The sequence below is a fragment of the Lonchura striata genome, chromosome 17 (genome assembly GCF_046129695.1).
Source record: "Lonchura striata isolate bLonStr1 chromosome 17, bLonStr1.mat, whole genome shotgun sequence".
In the NCBI taxonomy this organism is placed as follows: domain Eukaryota; kingdom Metazoa; phylum Chordata; class Aves; order Passeriformes; family Estrildidae; genus Lonchura; species Lonchura striata.
The window spans coordinates 6,054,351-6,076,033 of NC_134619.1; the positions used below are offsets into that span (position 1 = coordinate 6,054,351).

Below are 21,683 nucleotides of genomic sequence, written 5' to 3' on the forward strand. Positions count from 1 at the left end.
GTGGAAAACTTAAGAGTTTGGGGTTTTAGAATATAGAAATAAATATGAAGCAAGATGGTGGTTTTAGGGGGGAGGCAGGTTGTTCTTCTTTAGCTTCTTCCTTCTTTTTCATAGGGTGATGTTTTGTGATTGGACAGAAAGGTCTGCATTGTAGACTTCAAGGGATCAGTTATTGGGTTAAAAGGGAAAATAATCTAGGTGTCATTTCTTAATTGGATAGTTTAGTCTTAAAAAGACCTTGTAACAAGAGTCAGTTAGCCATTCTGTGCCTTGCTAATGAAAAAGCTGCCGAACTCACAGTAGTGAGACTGTAACACAGGTAAGAAATAATAAACACCTGAGTCCAAACATGAAACACAGTCTCAAGTGCCTTCAATCCCAACCTTGAGAAACTGATACACCCTGAATACACACCCTGATTCCAAGGGAACTCCAGGACTGTTTTCTCCCTCCCCAGATTTCCCATCACACCTTTCAGAGTAGGAACTTTGGGTGAAGAGCCATGCAAAGTGCCAGCCCTAAATCCACTCGCTGTTATTATACTCTATAACACGCTGACACAAATCTTATGTGGTACCTGTGTCAGGAGACCCTGGATAGAATTACCAATGAAAATGATTTACCTGCCCAGTTTATGAGCAGAGTCAGGAACGATTATCAGCTGTACTGTCACAGCAAACCTGATAAAGCTCGGGACATTTTTCACGGTTCAGAAGCACCAAGCAATGTGATTGACTTGGGAAGTTTGCTTTGCACAGAAATTAATGCTCCATAACCCTCAACCATCATTCTGCTCACCCCATACATTTTTCACTTTATGACTAAGGTGACTTTTTTTGCATTCAGAAAAACAAACCAACCAATGAAAAGCTAGTGAATTAAGTGAACTTCCCTAAATCTCTAATCCCAGCTTCACTGCAGTGGAGGGTTTTCTTTTTTGATTCCTTCCATCTCCTGGCTTTGTTTCAAAATCATCTGCTTAGTGTTTAAAATTTACTTTTTATTAACTTTATAATCCTTTCCTTCTTTAGATGCATTTCAGCAATAAAAATAAACTTGTTTATTGAGTGGAACTTCTTATTCAAAGAAGCTTTGTCTTGTGATCTGGCCAGAACAGGAAAGTCTCAGTGGCAAGGGGGGAAGAGATGTACAACATAAATATGAATTCTGTTTTTTTATATGCTGACCTAAACTGTAATTAAATACTCTAAAGGATTCATCTATAATTAAATAACCTCAAATTAAATAATCTCAAGGATTAACTGAATTCACAAGAATCCCTGTGTCTCACCTTCAGAATAAATATGAATGAAATACAGCTAAGGAGGAGAAATGCTGCTCTGATTATCCAGTCTTTCCCCTGGAATAATCTGCTGGAGTGTGGAATGAGCAGTCCCCAAGAAACACCTGAAATTCTCTTCTGACTGCATGTTTGATAAAGATGTGTCAAACCCCCAAACATCACCCAGTTTATCAGCAATTAACACACAACAGGAAACTTCACAGAAGCCAACAATTTGGAATAATTTCACCCTTGCTCTAAGTGCTATCCTGGCTGCTGATTTCAATACAAAGGAGGAGTTCAAGCTCTGTATCCCAGGGAAATACCAATAATTCCTGGATCTTTGCAAATTACATCGGGGAGGTGGAAGAGGAGGGAAAACGTCAGCGATGTAAAATGACACTAAGCCACTGCTCTAATTCCCCAAAGAATGTTCTAGGGCTTTAGCCCCTGCTGCTGTTTCTCTGCTTGTTCTGCATGTGCAGTACCAGCTTCTCCAAGCTGCAGAAGGATCTGGTTAAGCTTTTTATTAGGAACACATGTTGAGGGCAGGTGTGTTCTGTCAGCCTGGGAACGCACACGCTGCCCCACAGGAGAGGATGGAGCTGGGGTGCCCCAAGCACTCCGCAGGCAAACAGAGTGGGAAGGACAGGAGGAGACAAGTGTGCCCCAAGGGAATGGGGGGAACATATGTCTGAGCATCCCCCTGCCCCTCAGTCCTCTGAAGTGAACTTTTTAATAGAGAGTTGAAAACTGTTCATCAAACAGCAGCATTGAATGAAGGCGCTGGAGCCAGAAAGAGTAAATCAGAGAAAAACCTGGAGAAAGGGACCAGCTGGCTGCAAGTGTGCAAAATGCACAAAGGATGGGAAGGCAAATTTTAGGAGGTGTTACACTTACTTGTGTAAGATCTTGGCTTTAGTCTACCCCTGTCCCAGTGAAACTCTTCTCTCAATAGACAAACTTGCCACTGCTTTTTCCACCACAGAAAGACTCTTCTTTCAGATGCATTCTAGGCAGATGCATTCTAGGTTTCACTTCTAATCAGAGCTAATGAAAGGTGCACACTGACATCAGTGGAAGAGGGGGAAATGAAGGGAAGTCCTCTATGAGAAAGCAAAAATCCAGCTTGTGAAAGAGCTATTGTGACCAGACAGCCAAAGAAAAGCAATCAAAATCCTTTAATTCCTTGACCTCTTTACTCTTTGGATGCAATTACAACCACTGAAAATCTACCTTCTGCCAAGAGCAAGGCATCTCTTGCACGCTGGTTCTCACATAACATCTGCTGTCAAGGCTTGCCTTGCTGCCTCCCTGGGAACCTTCCAACCTGTCAGTCTGAGTGAAAACAACAGACAGGCAGGCAGCGAGTTCTGGCGCCTGGGAAGACATTTCCAATTTCTACCCCATTCAGTGAAGCCTCAGGAAAAGCCCAAGCCTCCCCACTCCCAGAAGTACCATATGGAGAGCCCACAGCTATGCCAGGTATTTCAGAACTGGGAATCACTCCTCTCCCTGCTGGCTGGCGAGCTGGGGACATGCAAGATGAATCCTTGCTAAGGAAAAGCAAAGCAGATTCTTATCTTGACAAAGTTGCTGCTGCATTTCCTACCTGGGTTGGTAGCATTATCTTTACAGTTCATATCTATGCCAGGACAGACTTTTAAATGTTGCCCCAATGAGCTTTTACCTCCTTTAACTTCCATGTTTTGTGCTAAAGCATTGAGAAAGATTTTCATACTGGGCCCTACAGCAACTTGTATCATGTGTGGTGACTAATACGCCCAAGTTTGACTGCATTCCAGATTAAAGGAATTGCTTTTGCCTTCAAGGAGTGCAGACAAGCTCTGAGCAAAAGCAGACTGAGACCTTATGTATCCTCAAATGTATGCCCAGGAGCAGGATGATATAATCAGCAGGAGTCAAGCTGACAGCCAACACTGTGCTCACCAGATGGGTCCAGGTTTGCTTTTCCCTCTCCATTGGCATGTAAGACTGAATTCAGTCTTGTCCCAGGTACACAGCACTGCAGTACAGTCTCTCAGTAGTCTCAAGGACTTGGAACTTCCAGAAAAAAAAAAAAAAAATCAAGTGTTCACAGTTGGGCACTGCATATTCCAACAGTGTGGATTTCACAGTGCTGTATCTGGGGTGAAAACCAAACCAAGCAGAACACACCCCCCACCCCACCCCACAACTTCTCAAAAACATTAGACAAAGCAAAACCAAACTACTGAAAGCAAAATTTTGCCTGTCTGTTGCCTTTCCTAAAAGGGAACTGCCTATTCTGGTCTCAGACAAGGAGGGAAGGAGGTCATGTCTCTTGCTGCATCCCCTGAGCCTTCACATTGCTGCTTGTGTTTTTGTGCTATTGATCTGTGTCCCTGCCTGTCTGCAGCACTGTACCTGCCAGCACTCTGGGGACAGCTGCCCGTAATAAAACCTGCCTCAAAGTGAGATAAAGAGAACAGAAAAAGATACTGGCAGGGATCAAAGAGTTTGACCCTCAGAGAATAAAAAAGGGAGAGAATTGGCTGACTGCTTTCAGGCAAGGTCTGAGGGAGAAAGACTTGCTTTTTGCCTGACCTCAAAGAAGAGGGGAAAAGCTCCATTCCTTCCACTACATGACAAAATTACATGAGCATTTCAGAACCAGCAGCAGTTACAGACCTCGGGCTTCAATACTCTCCTTTTATTACAGGACAAGTAGAAATTTAGTTCACTGCATAGCTCAGCCCATATGGGTTTCTTGCCTACGAGTATTTTAACCCCATTTCCAGGGTTTAGGACTCAAAAATTTATTGCACCTTAAATCTCAGGGAGAAAGAGAGAGACAGAAAGTATTTCCCTAAATCCTATTTTGTCTTATATTTCCCTCCTGTCTCCCCATCTGGCCCTTAGTGATGTTTTGCAGATGCACAGAGAATATTGTCATGTGCCTTTGGGAAGAAGCAAAGGAAAAGCCACTGCCAGAGACAGAGTTCTATATATCAGAGTGATCACTTAGCCCAGGGCCACGTGCCTAAGTCAGTGAGCTGCCAAAAAAACAAGATCTACTCCAAAAAAACTCAGTACCATTTGTTGGCTCAACCTTTGGCCCAGGGCACAGGGGCTGTACCAGCTCAGGAGTTCAGGAACAATGCTAAGAGTGAGAAATCTCTCTGCTTTAAAAGGGGATGTTATGACTGCAAAGTCTGCCCTTGTTTCACCAATCCTGTTCCACCTAAAAGCCCTCTCTGAAAGACAGCAGGCTGTATTCTCCTGGACACACAGGTTTGCCTTTTCACACACAGGCATGGCAGCAGCTCTCAGACAGGTTCATGCAGATCATTTGGCCTGAAGGAGAACTGAGGGAATATCAGCAGCCAGCACACGTTCCAGGGGGCTCATCCAAGTCAGGAAACAAGAGCTTCTGCCTCTGCCTCTTCTCTGTGACATGGCAAGAAAGGGGCCTGAGCCCTCCTCCCTCCCTGCAGTTCACTGGGTCACACAGACCAGCCCAGCTAATAGGAAATGCAGGATCAGGACAGTGGAAAGCTGTACCAAAAACGTGCAGAGAAGTACTTGGCACTCCAGAAACTTGAAAAATCTCTGCTATCCTTCAGCATTTAAACAGAGTGAGTCGCCTTTCTTTTTTAAGCCAAAACTGAAAGCCAAAATGCGAATGGCTTCCCAGTACACGTTTGTAACTAAAGCCATTAACCCCAAAGCAACAACACAAAGCAGGTTAAAGCCGTGGTCTACAAAATGCAGGAGCAGCACCTAAGTGAGTGGCACAGTGGATATTTTGTTTCAGTTAATTTCACAGAAAAGTGAGAAACAACTAACAGCAAACGTTAAGGACGGTGCATTTTTTGCAGATTACTTTAAAAAGCCTGAGGAAGACTGTGATGAGGAAAGAGTGGATGAAAACATTTAGGGAATATATCTTGGATATCAGCAGAAGGAAAACATGCTGCTTACTGCCTCCTAAAAGGTGATTTCATTTTCTGGAGATTGTTCACAACAAAGGTGTAGGTATGTGCTCCACCACCCATCACTGAGCCATGGGGAATAAAAGCAATTCTGCATAGAAATATGGAATTAAGGTTGGAAGAAACCTTTTAAGACCAAGTCAATCATCAATCCAGCATCACCACCACGTTCATCATTAAACCATGTCCTCAAGTTCTATATCCACACATTTTTTGAACACTTCCAGGTATGGTGGCTCCACCACTTCCCTGAGCAGCTGGTTCCAGTACTTTACAACCCTTTCTGTGCTGAAATTGTCCCCAGTATCCAAACTAAACCTCCCCAGTGTAATATGATGCCATTTCCTCTTGTCCTGTCAAAACCTTTCCTTTTGACCCTCCTCCAGACGGGTCTCTGTCCTTGTCAAAATGTGAATTCCCACACCCCAACAGGGATTCAGAACCCTTTGTTGCTGCATGGTTGCACCGATACTTCAGGCATCAGGCTGCTGATACCCATTTCCAACTGTTTCAAGCAGTATTTCCGTAAGAGAGAGCAGGAGAACAATCCAACAAAAGGCATTTAGAGAGGCTTTTGCAATCAGGCAATACAAAAAGTGGTGGAAAACACAGGCCAGCCTGTGTGTCTGGAAAAGAACAAAACCAAAGCAGCATCTCGTGAGGAGCTGCTCCCTCAGGAGGCACTCACCGCGATGAGGATCTGGAAGGAGCTGTGCATGACCTCGATGTAGCGGTACTCCAGGGCACAGCCGATGACAGAGATGTAGGAATGGTTATCCAGCCCCTTGATGCCAGACATGGAAGCCTCCTTCCTTACACAGCCAGGGCCATTTTCACTCCACCAGGATTGGTGCCGGGAGATGTTGAATGTCAGGAGCTCGCTGTCCTAAAGGGAAGAGTTGCCAAGAGAGCTCTGTTTACTCTGAGAGTGGCAGGCATGCTGTCAGATGGAGTTTTCTGTTAAATCAATGGAAAACTTAGTTTCTGAGATCCCCACTCCCCAAAAATGCTAGCACAGATCAAAGCACATTGGCTTGATATACCTTCCTAGAATCATGGAATGGTTTGGTTTGGAAGGGACCTTAAAAAACCTTCCACTATCCCAGGTTGCTCCAAGCCCCATCCAGCCTGGCCTTGAACACTTCCAGGCATGGAGCAGCTACAGCTTCTCTGGACAATCTGTGCCAGGGCCTCCCCAGCCTCACAGGGAAGAATTTCTTCCTATTACCTAATGTAAATATACATCCCAGGCAGGCTGCTGTGATGAGAACCACTCCTGAGGCAGCCCTGCAACAAATCTATTCCACCATCCTCTAGCAGCACAATTTGGGTGCAGGCTGCAGACCCAAGAACATTTTGCTAGTGGTTTTTTCACCCAGAAAAGAACTCTCAAGTGTTGGGTTTGGGAGATGAACCCTGTAACTCCAGAGGAAAAAGGTAAACAAGGCAGCACTAAGTGTCCTGCCAGGCTCTTCCCAGCATGGGAATCAACACAAGCACCTGGAAAATATGAACTTCATAACCCCAAAGAGAGTTTCAAAACCCAACAGATCTTCCTCTGTTCCTAGCTTTTAGCAGGTCTGACAAGATCTTGCACCAATTTTACCTGATCTCCCTCCACACTCTTCATATCTGGTGCTTCTGCATCTCCTGTCAGCCCCAGCCAAGCCAAGCCCAGGTGACCTCACAGTGCTGACTGCAGCTTCTTCCAAACTCCTCCCCTGCAATTTCTTATCAACTTTACCTCAAAAGTGTTTGTGTTTTGCTCCCTTGCCTTTCCTAGGTAAATACTTTAAACCACTTGAGGGGGTTACAGAGTGAAATGCCACACAAGGAGTGCAGGGCTTTGGTGTGCAGCCAAGTACTTATTTAAAAACTACCATACTTTCCTCACACTTGAGAAAAGCTTAGTATTTGTAGGAATACTCAGAAGAGCTTTGGGATTTTGAGCTTGCAGGACATGGCAAAGGTAAAAGACAAACTCAGGACTGGCTGAACAGCTGCAACCCTTCATGGATGAGTGCCAAGTGCTGGCTGCCCCTGAAAGCCTCTCAGGTCACTTTGATGCAGAATCAACAATTCCCTTTGACCATAAAACGAGGAAAGGGGTTGGAAGTTTTATTCTGAAGAATAGATTAAAAAATTTAAAGGCAGAGAACCTGTATCTCTACAGAGAGGGATGAATGCTGGATATCCACACGTCACCCACCCATTACTAAAGGTTTTAGCACCTATCCATAAACTATTTCACACTGCTCGTGCCAGGGTCCCACACAGTCCTGGGAGAAAAGCCATGGCTCCCAGAACAGCAGCAGTCAGAGCTTGGGGTATTCACACTTCCCAACATGGAAAACCTCACATGGCAGCTCCTTTGTGTCAGCTCCCCGTCGAGTCAAAAGGAAAAACAGATTCAGAGCAGCTTATCCAAGCCCCTGCTCCAAATTACCCTCCAGAGAGGGCCTGTCTCCACAGCCAACACAGGAGCCAAGCCAGGCAGTCCTGCAGATAGAAAACAGACACTGAAAAGCATGTCCAGGGCCAAACTCGAGTCACAGGGGCAGGAACCTGAATGCCAGCCAGAGCACCAGTGAACAGTGCCCAGCTGCCCTGCCTGCACCTTGTGTGGGGACCCTCTGTCCAGCACAGACACCCCAAAGCAGCCTGCAGAGCCCTTATTCCAATCTGCTGCAGGAAGCACGTGCTGAGAAATGGGGACAATGAGGTGAGAAGACAGCTGCCAAGCTCCTGACATAATCACCACAGCAGATGGCATGTGCTGTGCAGGAGATGGAGGGCACAGAGATGGAGCGTGGCACCGGGGCAGCAAAGACAACGGGGAAAAAACTCCATGAAGAGTTGGGAGATCAGCCCTCTCCTAGGCTTCACCCTTCAGTGGCCCACACATAGCTCAGGAAGTCACCAAATCACAGCTTTTCTGCAAAGCTTGGTCTTCTTCCCCCAAGTTTGTGTATTATGAGGCTGATGGATTTTCCCCAGCCAAAGCCAGGCCTCCAGGCTGGGCTCTCCTCTCTCCCACAAGGCACTCACTTGCTTTGGTTGGGAAAAGAAGAAAACATCTTTCTCAAAAAACAAAACAAACCCCCACAAACAAACAGAAACAACCAAGAAAACCCCCAAGTGAATTCCTGTTTCTTTGCCTGGGGCTCCCCCCATTAGCACTGAACCAAAGCTGTTCCCCAGGGCACCACAGGATCTGCTCTCAACCTCAGTCCCCAGGGCTTCCCTCTCCCAGCTCACAGATGGTGCCTCCCCAAACCTTCTGCCTCACTGATGCAGACAGAGCCCTCAGTGTCCTTTCTGCTCCTTACAGAGGCATCAGTGTGTGTTTGGCAGAGGAAGAAACAGGCTGCTTTCCTTCTAGAATCTCCCTTTTGTCAGCCTTCGGAGATTTGGCTCTGGCTTAACTTTGCTGTACTTGCAGTAAAGAAGAAAAAGAAGCTGAACTTGCTTGTAAATTCAGCCTAAAAAAGCAGAACAAGTGTGGCTGGAGGTGGGCAGGTGGAGGAACAGAGGTGCTAACCAGCTCTCACTAACCAGCTATCACACTCCAGCTCTGAACAAAAGAAAAAAATAAAGAAGGGGAAAAAAATTAAAAATTTCTACATCAGTGAAGAGCAGATTGGCAAAACTGAGCACATTTGGATTCTAAAAGCACCACAATGCCTCAGACTCGTGAGCCATCCATCTCACAGATGTAAAGTGAATACTGATTGCACACTGGGATCAGGGAATGTCTCTGTGTTCACAGCCACCTTCCTGAACCAGCCCCTGTCTGGAGCAAGGGCAGCACGAGAGGGTCTCAAGATGCAAAGCAGAGCAGTTCCTTTGCCTGTGTCCCTGGCTGGGTGCCCTCGGGGGATACCTGTGTGATGGGGCACAATAAAAAGGGCACTCAAGAAAATCCCTTTGTTGCTCAGAGCTTGCTGGGAGACCACAAAAACAACTCCAGGATGTCTCCTGTGGTTTGCCAGCTTCGTTTGTGTGAGAATGCAGTTGGAGAGAAGCGAGACCATGAATAGAACAGCACACAAAAATCGGGAGAAAAGAGACAGTTTTAAGAAGGTTTAGGGAACAGCTGTTTCCCAAAAGCTTTCTGTGATGCATTTGAAATCTAAACACACTGAAATGCTCCCAGAAGTGGAATGTGGGTTGGGAGATGTTACTCAGCCCCAGCAGTGAGCCAGCCCTGCTGCAGGGAGAGGGATCCGTGTGTGCCAGGGCTATCAGTGCCTCTTTCACCCCCAGCCTGGAGGGGAACACCAGCCAGCAGCCACCCAAGCTCCTTCTCGGAGCACTTTGAAGGCCAGCCAAAAAACATCACATCTCACTCTGAGCTGCTGCAGCACCTGGCTGCCACCCATCAGCACCAGGGTGAGAGGGAAGACAAGAGCACTGAACCTGCAGCACCCACATTTCCCTGAGCCTCTTTTCCCCAGTGTGACCCATGGGAAACTCACACCTACCTCCAACACCCACGGAGCCAGCTGTGCTCTTTTGCTAAAATAGCTTCCTGAAAGTTGCTCTGAAATTATTTTCTAAGGGACACTATCAGAGGTGGTTTTATTTCTTGTTTTAAACAGCCTTCTGAATTGCCTCCCCCAAATTTCCTTAATTATCAGGCAAAACCACACTAGGACAGCTCTGGAACAAACTGAACCTCATTTGGGAGCCACCAGAGCTTGACAGCAGAAACATTTTGAATCTTTTTAGATGGAAACATTTGTTATTAAAATAAGAAATATCATGTTCATCTTTCAGTCCTGCACCACCTTGAGACACAGAGAAACACTCCCAGTGTCTCTCAGTGGGTTTGTTGACAATGCCACAGCATTTAAAAGCCAAATCTCAGGCTTCCAAGTTCTAAATTTAGAAGGAGTTGAGGGACAGTTTTACATACACATGCATTTATCCATCCTCCTGGTATTTTAACCAGGTACAAAGTCATCCCAAGATGCCACCCAGATTCTCTGAAATACAAATAACCCTGTTTGTCTCACAAGGGCTGCTTCCATTTCAAGAGGAGCTTTAGACCACCACAGCTCTGGATTCAGATCAAAGCAGTGCATAGACAAGAGAGAATATAAAGGAAGGATAAAAAAAATAATAGAAAATCACCATTCAAGAAGGATAATTCCAAAGGGAAAAGACAAAGGAATACATTGAAATACAGGACACCAGTTCCTCAAACCTCTCTGAATATTTTGCAAGTACATGATGAAGAGTCAGTCAGCATGGCAGCTGGACAGACATATGCTCATATGTCTTAACAGCAGGATTTTAATAATTAACTCAGACTGAGGGGTTGCAGGAGGGATGCATTTCACGCTCGAGTAGACAGTGAGAAGCTTAACATATTATTGCAAACACAGCCTGCAAACTGCAGAGCAACTCCCAGCAATTCACTACCCAAATGGCCAGATGGATGTGGGGAAAAGAGGGAGATGGGACAGGAGGAACAACAGCAACCTGGAAATGGGGCTGTGAGCCCCACCACGGAGCAGTGGCACAGCACCTGGAGCTGCAAGTGTGCTCAGGAGTAGAGCAAGTCAGCAGGGCAAGGCTGCCAGAAGCTGCTCCGAGCACATCACCACCTCCTGCCAGTGCTGAGAAGCAGCTCTGCAAATCCAGGCTGCTCCAGCACTCTCCTGCTCACTGACAGAGCACTTCCAGGGAAGCTGGCATGAGCTATGTGCCTGGGCATTCCAGCAGCAAGGGAAGGTGCTGATCCACCTGGGTCTGGCCACCCAAGGAAGTTCTGCTGGGCCATACTTCACACTCTTACTCCTGCTAAGAAAATATTCCAAGATAAAAACCCTGGCAGGATAGAAAGACAGAAATCAAGTCAGCTTAGCTCTTCCAAGAAGTAGGGAATAGATTCAGCGATCAGCAGAATTTTCCTTTGAATAAAAAATTCAGCACAACTAGTGATTGGTAACTGGTTAGTAATTAGTTATAATTCCCCTGAGCTGGGCTGACCAGAACAGTATCCTCAGCAATTCCAGGGCCAGGAGACATGGAATGGACATGCTGGAATAACCTGGAAGATATAGGAGCACTTCAAGAAATGTGAAAGACAGGAGGAAAGAGGGTGAGAAGTGGAGGGAAGACACAGCAGAGAACAATTCCTTGGTAAGGGAAAGCCAACAGCCAAACTGCACCTATCAGCCCTATTCTACTGATGACCTAAAGCTCATAACTGAGAGATTGTCTCAACTCCTTTGACAGATCACTCATGGGCTGACATGGGACTGTGGGATCCCTGGATTCTGTTCATGAGATCAGCCAGGCACCCAAAGCAAGGGGGGCACAAGGACAACGTCCCTGTTCTTGTGAGCAGCAATTCCCTGCCCTCATCCTGCATCCCTTCACTGCTGTGAAGTCAGATCTAGGCAGCAGAGCACAAAGAATTGTTTGCAATGAACACACATAACTGTTTCCTCATCTTTTCAATTCACTGTGGTTTTCTCAAATCTGTTACACTGGAAACACTTGAATCCTTTCTCTGCTTTCTCACCCCACCTGAGTTATCACCTGTGTCAGCTGCACTGGGCTGTCATTACCAGGCACCAGTTACCAAACTCCATTCTCTCCAGTTCCCTGCCCTTTCTGCATTCTCTCACTGTTAAGCCTGCCCTGGCAGGCTGCCCTTGTCAGAGCACAGCAGGATCAGTGCAGGGCTGGCAGGAATGCCACGCTCCCACTCCCCCAGGCTCACCAGCAATCCCACAGGAAACAGCACCCTGAGGACCTCCAGAGCTCTCAGCCCCTTAAGGGACTTGCACAACGCTGTCCAAGCACTCCCCAGTGTGCTCACGCTCAGTCTAGTAGTTAATGAGCTTGTGTTTATCAGACCAGCTCCATCAGCCTCCCTCCACCAAAGCTCTTCTTCCAATATTTGCAATTTCCCTGCCTATTGCCAGGCTCATGATGAGCTTTGACTCCTGGTCAGGGCTGGAGGGCAGCCTCCTCCCGAGGGCCCTGGGGCACACAGAGGCACCTGCAGCCCTAGAATCTGCCATCCACTCCTGGCTGACACTGCCCTGCCCTTGTCCAGCCAAGCCCAGATGTACTTCTGGGGTCTGATCCCACGACTGACATCAATAAAACACCAGCTGCCTTTGGATCAGGTTTCCAGAGATGCAGCAGGAGAGCCTGTGAAGTGTCCTACAGAAACCTCAGCTCCTGCTTCAGGTGGATCTTTTGGTCTCTGGTGGAAGCGAAGATTTGTTTTGCCACTACAAAGACCCAAATTACTTCAGTGAAAGTGGAGGAGGATGGGAAGCAGCATCATTAGTTTTCCTTACAAAACAGCTTTTTAAAGTGAGAATAGCTCATTAAGAACAGAGGCAAGGCTGTCAACTACTTTACAGCCAAGCAAGCACAAATTCTCTCTTGGTTTTGCTGGTTGCCATTAAATGAACTAATTTCTCTTTGCAGCCTGAGAGGAAAGTCCACTGAGTCAGTAACAACTTACACTGCAGCCCAACTCTATAAAAAACACCCCCAGTCACAAGTGTCACCCTGGAGGCTAAAGGAAACCTCTCTGTGTGCTGGCTTGGCTAAAATGAGCCCCAGCACGGAGCAAGGTCACCAGGAGAAGCTCCTGTGTGGCACAAAAGGAGTTTGTGGTGCTGTTTTTGAACTGCAGAACAGCAACCTGATGTGTTGCAGTGCAGGTTGGGATTAGCAAACATGAGTATCCAGCTGGCTGGAAGCAAACACTGGCTCTGAGAAGCTCCCAGAGCAGTTTATCAAGCCAACATTTTCTCTGCAGAAGGGAGTATTTGAACAGTTACATAAAATTCTTTTTTTTTCAGTTGGTCACGGCCAACATCGAGATCATCTCAGGCTGAGATTTCAGACTATGAATAATCACTGTTTTGGGCAAGAACTCCCTCAAAGTTTATGGAGTTAATTGAGAGGGGAAATGAAGATGAATTGAGACATTAGAAAGTCACATTTTCTTATCTGCAAAGGATTTTGGCTGCCACTCTTGACTTGCTGTAGGCCTGATAAAACCACAGGGCAATTCCAATTATGACTGCAACTCCAGCCCATGACCTGGAATTTGGGCCAGATGTGGAGCACTCTGAAATGAACCTGCATCTCACACTCTGAGTCTGCTGTGCTACAGCAACACTCAGAATTCATTGCTTACAGCCCAGGCTTCATTTAGGGCCTGCCTCCCATTTTTATTATTTCTGACTCACCCCTCATTAGGCAGACAGCAATACTCAGCTAATCTAGTCTTCAAAGAACTTTGCATATTAACTCACAACAGCCTGGCCAGCAGCCATGAGAAACTACAACTGTACTTAAAAAGGAAGAAGGGAAGCACATCCCAAGGAGATGAGCCAGAACCCTCTGGGGAGGGATGTTCTCTGCTCAGCAGACAGAGGAGCCTCTCCCCAAAGGTACAACAGGAAATATTTTGCCACAACCACAGGCAAAGCAAGTCTTCAGCAGGACTGGGAGGCACAAAAACATCAGGAGAGGGTCAGGTGTAGAGTTCCAGCAAAGTCCTTGGCTCAGGTCAACCCAGGCAGCCCTTCCCTGGGGCAGGCTGGCAGAAAGCCACACTCAGTGCTGCACCAGGGCCCTCCCCTCCATCACACACCCTCCTGCCAAGGTGGGCTCAGATCCCAGGAGGATCCGCTGCAATCTGGGGATCTCCTAGCCCTCCTCTGCACCACTGCTGGGAGCTGGAGCTGCCCTCAAACCCCCCCTCCCCGCAGGATGGTTCTGCTGCCAGGTCTGCTCTCACCTCTGGAAAGCAAATGCACTCCAGCTGCTGTGAGGGTAGCAGGGTTTATTCCAGCCACCACCTGCACCAATCAGCCAAGAGCTCCAAAAACCAACAGTGACTCCTCAGTTTTCCCCATCCTTGCTAAGGCAGCCCCCTCGACAGACAGGAGGGCAGGACCTGCTCCCAGCCCTCACCTCAGCCATGCCAGCCCACCCCTCCCCACTCAGCTCCACACCCTCTGCTGCAAAGCCTGGGCACTCACCTTTGAGAGCCCTCCCACTTCTAAGTAAAAGCAGATGATGAAGATGTTCCAGGTGACCCAGACTGCAGTCCAGATGGCATACTGGGAAGGAATGGAGTTGGGGAGAGAGAAGCAATAAACATTAGGAAGTCACTGGAATTAGTGTCTATGTATATATTTATATTAATGTATGTGTGCCCTAGCTGGGGGCAGTGGAATGCCCTGAGTCAACACTGAAATCCTTTTTTTCTTCCTCTGATTGTTCTCCATATTCAAATGCTCTCTTGACTGAAAAGCCACACAGGGGCTGGAGGGATGGAAGAGTTTCTGTGCTGCACTTGTCCAGCCCCTCACCCTCCTCTCAGCTGGGCAGCGTTTGGGCAGGGCTCCCTAGAACGACCTGCAACCTTCCCAGTCTGGCACACGCGGGTTCCTGGGCACAGCCAGGCACTCCCTCTGCCTAGAGCAGCGTGCAGGGCTCCTGCCTGGGCACCCAGGGGCTCTGCTCTGCCCCTCACCCCCAGAGCAGGGCTGGGCCAGGCTGTGGCTGCCCAGGTGTCACTCACCACCACGATGTAGCGGGGTCTGTACTGGATGGTGCCGAAGAGCCCCAGGATGACGATGATGATGTGCAGGAAGTTGGCGAGGATGGGGGCCCACTGGTACCCCAGGAAGTCGAACACTTGCCTCTCCAGTGCAGCGAGCTGGAGGGAGAAGGACAAGGAGAGTTACAGTCCTGCAGCCACAGTGGTTGTGCTCAGGGCTTTCACACGCTCCCTGAGCAAAGCCCTGTGGCAGCTGAAGGTGGGACTCCATTCCCAAAGCAATTTGCTGCCCCTGAACCAGGTCAGCAGGACACAAGGCTTGTTTACACATCCCCTCTGCTCCCATCCCAGCTCCTCTGATGGCTGAGCTGCAGGGCTGTGTGGGACATTCCTCTGTGGGGCTCTGGCAGAGGGGAGCAGAGGGATGGGGACATCTTCAATGTTGAAAGTGAAATCCATTCACAAAGATGTCGGTGTAACTTTCTAGAGCTCGTTTCTCAGAGCCTTCAGCATCACTCCATCATTCCTGACACCTCCTGTGTTTCTGCTCTCTGGCACACATCCATCAAAGTGAGGGAGAGGAGGAAACTCTCTCCTCCACCTTTGCCCCTCAGAAAATGCTGCCACCAGTAAGGAAATTCTGCCAGCACATCAGTTTTCCAGGACAGACTGTGTTCCTCTCCAGCACTAATAACATGTTTCAAGGCTAGTGCTGTGTTCTAGATGTAAAACTGCATTACTGTTGGAGTGCTGGGGCTGATTCTCAAACCACATCTGCATAAAGATGTGTTTTTTACCTGTAGCCATCATCTGTGTATCAGACAACATCTGGTCCCCTGGCCCTGAGCCTCTGTGCAGCTGAAAAAGCACAGAGGACGTGCAATTGCTTGCTGGCTTTTGCATGCCCACAGCCTTTAAATCATCTATCTGTAGGAGAAATATAGTGAGTGTAGGGGGGAAAACTGCTAATGCAGGCTTTTCTCCCTTGCCCAGCCTTGCATGGAGAGATCTTCTGGGTTTTTTTTTTGTCTTTATTAGCACAGTGCAAGCCCCTCCATGGACCTGTGTCTTCCCTGTCAGTACAAGATTTGAAAGTATGTTTAATTATCACAGTAGGCCACTGGGATTGCATTATGACATTTCATATTTATTTTTGGCTAAATAAATAATTACAATTTACTATCGACAGTCAATATTAATTTAACTCCTAATCAGGCATTAACCATGAGTAATCCTGGTCTGCTGTGTGTAATCAGCTATGTGACACCTTTTCCTGGCTGGGATCTAAGCAGCAGTGCTTCTGGGATGGCTTAAAGCATTTAAGGATGTGAGTAGCTGCAGGTTCCTCTCAAGCCCCAGGATGAGAGAAGCCACATCTGTTAAATGACCATTATTCCTCCTTCTTCCTGGCTCAGTGGGGAAATTGCCTTCACACCTCTCTTGGGCTAGGAAGGTATTTCAATTCCCAACACTACTTTGAAAGTTCAATAAAAATCTGTATTTCAAAGAAATCTGTGGTTAAGGGCAATCAGTCAGGGAGGGGGTAGGCAGCTTTCCCTCTGTGCTATCCTATTCCCAAGAAGGACAGAAAGTGGGGAAGGAATGGAGGCAGTCACCAAATCTCTCTCTTCTGTCAAATAATCTTCCCTTAGAAGCAGGACCCTCTGCTCCCTCTGAAGCACCTGGAAGATGCTGTGGCCTCAGAGGGGCTGTGGGGCGAGTGCTGCTCCCCCAGCACAGCAGGTTTGCCACCCCAGCCACAGGTTAAACGCTTAATCCTTCAGCAGGGATTAACACTGGGACATTTGGGATCCTGACTGGCTGGCACAGGGCCCCTTGACTGTGCCTGCTTCATCCAATCAGGCATTTAATTGGCTTTGTGTGTTCCAGGAGGAGTGTGAGAGCCTCACCCTGCCCGGGGACACAGTGGGGTGTTCACTGAGGTCCAGCCCTGCCCAGCCTCCCCTCCTGCCTGCAGGCTCTGAAAACCAGGATGAGCACAGACCCCTCCTACCCAGCCTTCTGCCATGAGCTTTCCCACCCCAGAATCAGGGCAAGCCATGTCTGGAGTGTGTTTTCTTCTCCATTCTACTCCATGAGTATTTGTCATTAGGGGAAAGCTTGTCCTGCCACAACCTTGTTTTATTTCCTGGTTTGTTTGCACCAGGGCTGTGAAGCGACAGATAAATGACCACCCTGGAGATGGATCTGCCAATCTACACAACTTCAGATTTGGGCACAGCTTCTTTTTCCCCATAACCCTGAAAATTATCTTCACCATACTTCCTTCTCCCTCACCTCTCTTGTCTCCAGGTTCTTTCCATCCTGATTTACTTTCTTGTGCCACTTTCCCAGCATTATTAAACTGGATTTGTGTACATGGGAACTTCAGGCAAGAGATGCTGCTCCAGAGATGGGCTGTGCCCATCTGCTGGCTCAGGGAAGGAGAGGGGATGTGGGATGTGTGAGCTCACACAAGCTGTTTCCTCATCTATAAAAAAAAAAATTATGATTTTTCTGTAAAACATGTTGGTGACAAGCAAATGCTACTGCTGAAATTCCAACACTGTGTTAGTGACAGGCAGGGAGTGAGTCTGCTGCAATCCAGACATTGGAAATACAGCCTGCAGTTATCCTGGGCTTCCCCCTGTTCCCTCAGGAACTTACCATAATGAAGGAAATATTTGCTGGAAACAAATTGAGAAACACCCATTGCACTCGTTCCACTGCAGGTCTGTGTGCACAGCTTACCCACAAAATGCTGCTGAGGTTTGCAGGTAAACAGAGCTGATGCTGGGGCTTGATTTGGGGTTGGGATGTGAAGAATGCCACAGTGTCCTTCAGCCCTGGTCCCTCCAGTCCTGCTCAGAGATGCAGGGCCAGGCTTTGCCCTGATCTCTGTCCCCTCTCTGGGACTGAGCCTCTCTGGGTGCCTCTTGCTGAGCAGGGAAATGCCATCTTTCTTTCTCCTGTGCTGCCAGGTTTGTGCACAGCAATATCCTCACTGTGGAGGTCCTCACCATGATTCACACTGTCCTACTGAGAAAGCCTATTATATTCCAGAGATACTGGTTCTAAAGAGAAATGTCACCGATTGTGACACAGGTTTCAACCCACTCAAAGCTGACAGTACCTTTCCATCAGGGAGGACAAATTTTTCTTCTTTATGACCGTTCTTATTAAAACAAGGATTCCTTCTGCTCCTTCTGCTTCTCTAACCCATAGTATACTTTTCCCTTTCCTTCTTTAAATTAAATGATTTATTGCAGCACTAAAATCAGAAGAGTTGTGGCAGAATTTTCTCTCCTAAAATAAACCCCATTTCTGCTGATCTGAGTGAAACTGGAGTAGCAAATAACCACGTGAAGCAATTGTTAGCCAGGCAAACAACACAAGCCAAAGCTCTCTCTTGGGCCATCATTCATTTATACAGCTGGGGAAGAGATGAAAGGCAGAGGGATGTTCTGCAGCTCAGGGAGCCCATCCCACAGCCCACACACAGGGAGCACAGAGAGCTCTGGAGATCCTCAGGGGCATCACACCATAAAACTTCTCCAGAGAGAGAAGCTGTACCTGAGCTGGAGGGGTGCCCAAAGCAAAACAGCAAAAAAGTCCTAGAAAACATCTCAAAACATGGGACAGCTTCTCACTGGGGGTTCAAACCATTCCAACTGCTTTTCCAATGGCTCTGGCAGGACAGTGTCACTGGCAGGTGTCACTGCCAGCAGGACACGGAGCTGGTGCAGCATGGCCTGGGGGTGCTTGTTTAAATTCCAGTCCCTCAAATCTTTTCTATCCCCTCAACTTTGTCTTCTGTTGCTCCTCTCCTGCTGATAAGCTGGAGAGTCCAACCTGCTCCCCTGTGCCCCCATACTGCTGAGGAGGAAGGGATGCTGCTGAACAGTCAGGCACCTGTAATTCCTTAACTCCCTTTATAGCCTACTATCAAAGCCATGTTATCAGCTAGATTTGCTCTTCTTAATTTATTAAGCTTTTAAAGCCTTTAATCTTATTTGGTTTGTAACTGTGTCTTTCACTGCATTTCTGAAATCAATTGGGTCACAAAAGAAAAAAATATCAGTCTCAAGACATGTTGACTCATACAGACACAGGAAAGGTGCTCAGAAAACACCACAACAGGTACAGTCGCACATCCTTTTGTATTTATTTCTGTAAGCAAACCTGCTTTTAACCTTAAGTGTCAAAATGAAATGTTAAATATCCAAGAGGGCAATAAAGGGAAGAAATAGGAAAGGCTGATCCTACTGCTGCTGCTGCTGCAAAAAAAAAAAAAAAAAAAAAAAAAGAAAAGAAACCAACAAAACAACAAAAAAGAAAAACATTTTACCCAGAAACCCAGGTAATTTTCCACTTGACCTATAAGAAAACAACCTGAAAATTCTTTTGCTACTTCTTGTCTTTCTGTGCTGTGAGGACACGCACTGCTCCAGCTCTTGGTCCTCCCTCCAGCTTCAACTAAGACTAAATTTGCCACTATTTGCCACTTAACCCCCTGTTTGTCCTTTCTCTCCAGCCTGAACCCAGCAGGAGCCTCAGCTGCAGCCCTGGGTCCCCCCTGCACTGCTGGGATGCTGCTCTGGCTCCTGGCTGATCTAACACCCTGATCCAGGGTTTGATTTCCTGCCAAGTGGCTTCACTTTTTAAGAAGATGCTCTTTCTTTGTCTGCTGTGCAAACATCATCTCAGCTTTCACTGGAAAAGGCCTTTTCTTGAGGAAAAACCTGCACTGGTTTCCTGAGGTATTTTGGCCATGGGATGTGATGGCTCAAGCTCAGGGCAAAGTCTCAGTGCTACGACTCCTATGATGGGAATTTACACCCTACTACCTGTAACAGCAGGAATGAATTAAAAAGTCTCAGATTGCATAATTTGAAAAGTATGTCTATTTAGGTTTTGAACACAAATATCTTCTTTTTTTTTTTGGTTCTTAAGCTTGGCAATACTAAAGACCTGTCTGCAGTTTATCATTATTAATATATTGGTATCATTATGATATAATGCTTAATTCTACACAGATTTCTATATAATTCCTTTGACTTTGTAAATGCTGGGACAATGCTAGAACTAAAGAATCCTAAACCTAAGCTGCTGAGACTATCAGAAGTGAGCAAAAAAAATCCCTTCTGTGCCAGTGCTTATTCAAGGTGGAGAAGATTCTGTGAGTAGAAAAACAATTAAACAATGTCTGCTTTTACCACAGTGGCTGCATTTCTAAATAAATATGAATGGTTGCAATAGCTCTTTAATTAAGTTTATCTGAAAAAGCAGCTCGGTGAGCCATTACTTCCCATCCCCAAGTGGAGGGGCTCGTTCTGCGAGGTGCCACGTCCTTGTCTCTCCCAAAGTCAGCCTCTCACGTGCTCACACCCACTGCATTCATCAAATCTCATTTTTCTTCAGTAAGTGTTGTCAAGGAAACCTTCCTTGGGGCCTTGTGAGCCACAGCTCCTTTCCCAGCATCCCTCTCCCCACCACAGAGGTCAAGAGACTAATTGCACGGGAGGTCTCTGTTTGTCACTTGGTCTCTCAGGCATCTTTGGTCACTCTGGCCACTGCATACAATGTGCCCCATTCTCTGCTCCTCTGCTCTGTTTTCTCCCCAGAAGCTGCTGAAACCTCTTCTGTTCACACAGACATGAAAGAGGCCTCCAACAGCAGGGCTGGTACCTTGAAGTCATTTATATTTCAGAAGAAAACTGGTCACTGTGCTGGCCCTGCCAAAGGGCCCCACGGGGCAGCAGGGGGGTCCCCATCATGGTCCCACACCAGGTCACTCCCTGCAGCAGGGCCTGGCTGCTCCTGGCCATCACATTCCAGCAAACACAACTTTTAGGCTGCCTTGTGTCGCATCCAAGGATCAGGACTTCCCCCAGCCCAGAACCATCCTGGGCAGAGCCTGGGCAGGTGTAAAACCCTCCCTGTGCTCATCACAACTTCCCTGCTGAAGTCTGGAGCGTCCTGCTGTTAACCATGCCAGTGCTGAGCCCTCACCTCTCATTGCCCCTGGCCTGGCACCTCTGAGCTCTGAGTCCTCCCCTCCCAGCATCATTCTGTGTGTGAGCAGGGATGCTCTCAGGAGTGCCACTGCTGTGACCTTGAGCCCTGAGCTTTCTGCTGCCAAAGCCTCCCAGAAACATCTGAGCTGCAAAGAGATGTCATTATTCAGTCCCACATGCCCAAATGCTGCTTAGCATTCCAGGGAAGGCACAATCCTGCCAAACATAAGGGATGAGACTGGCACCGAGCAGTGCAGAAGGCTGTTTGTGTCTGGAGCTGAGGCTCTGGCTCCAGGGGGACTGAGGTTTCCTAAGTGCATCTTAGAACCACCAGCTCTGCTCAGCTGAAGACACAGGCCATGGCCAGCAATTCACAGAATCATGGGATCCTTTAGGTTGGAAAAGCCCTCCAAGAACACTGAGTCCAACTGCTCCCTCAGGATGGCCAAGCCCGCCACTAAAGTTGTCCCCAAGTGCCACATTTGAACATCTTTTAAATTCCCCCATGAATAGTGACTCTAACACTGCCCTCGGCAGCGTGTTCCAGTGCTTTAAAACCCTTCTGGTGAGGAAATTGTTCCTCATATCCACTCTCAACCTTCCTTGGAACAATCTGAGGCACACATCCAAGCAAACCTCTTTAAGTCTTTTTGCTCCAAGTGTTGGATTGTGCCACGGAACTGGCAAACGTCAGGAGCTGGCAGTACTTTTTCTAGCAAGGCACCCCAGCCCATGGTCCCTGCCACATGGCACATCCTCAGGTGCTCTCTGCTGATCCACAACCCTCTCAGCAGGGTGGTCAGCAGGACAGGGAATTAACTGAGGTTCTGAATGGTGCTCAGAATCCAGCTCCTGGG

The 21,683-nt window shown here is 47.4% G+C and overlaps 1 protein-coding gene across 3 annotated transcripts in view; it reads right to left on the bottom strand.

Moving 5' to 3' along the window:
* Positions 1-21,683, bottom strand: part of NKAIN4 (sodium/potassium transporting ATPase interacting 4) — a 51,381-nt gene that overhangs the window by 12,178 nt on the left and 17,520 nt on the right. For all 3 annotated transcript variants that reach the window (XR_002465169.3, XM_021527254.3, XM_021527252.3), the window contains exons 2-4: positions 14,831-14,968; positions 14,286-14,366; positions 5,945-6,142 (exon numbers count right to left, since the gene is read on the bottom strand). Coding sequence is in view for 2 of the 3 variants with exons in the window: in XM_021527254.3 (XP_021382929.1) it covers positions 5,945-6,142; positions 14,286-14,366; positions 14,831-14,968 (417 nt within the window). In the remaining variant the exon portion in view is untranslated. The remainder of the gene's footprint in view (positions 1-5,944; positions 6,143-14,285; positions 14,367-14,830; positions 14,969-21,683) is intronic.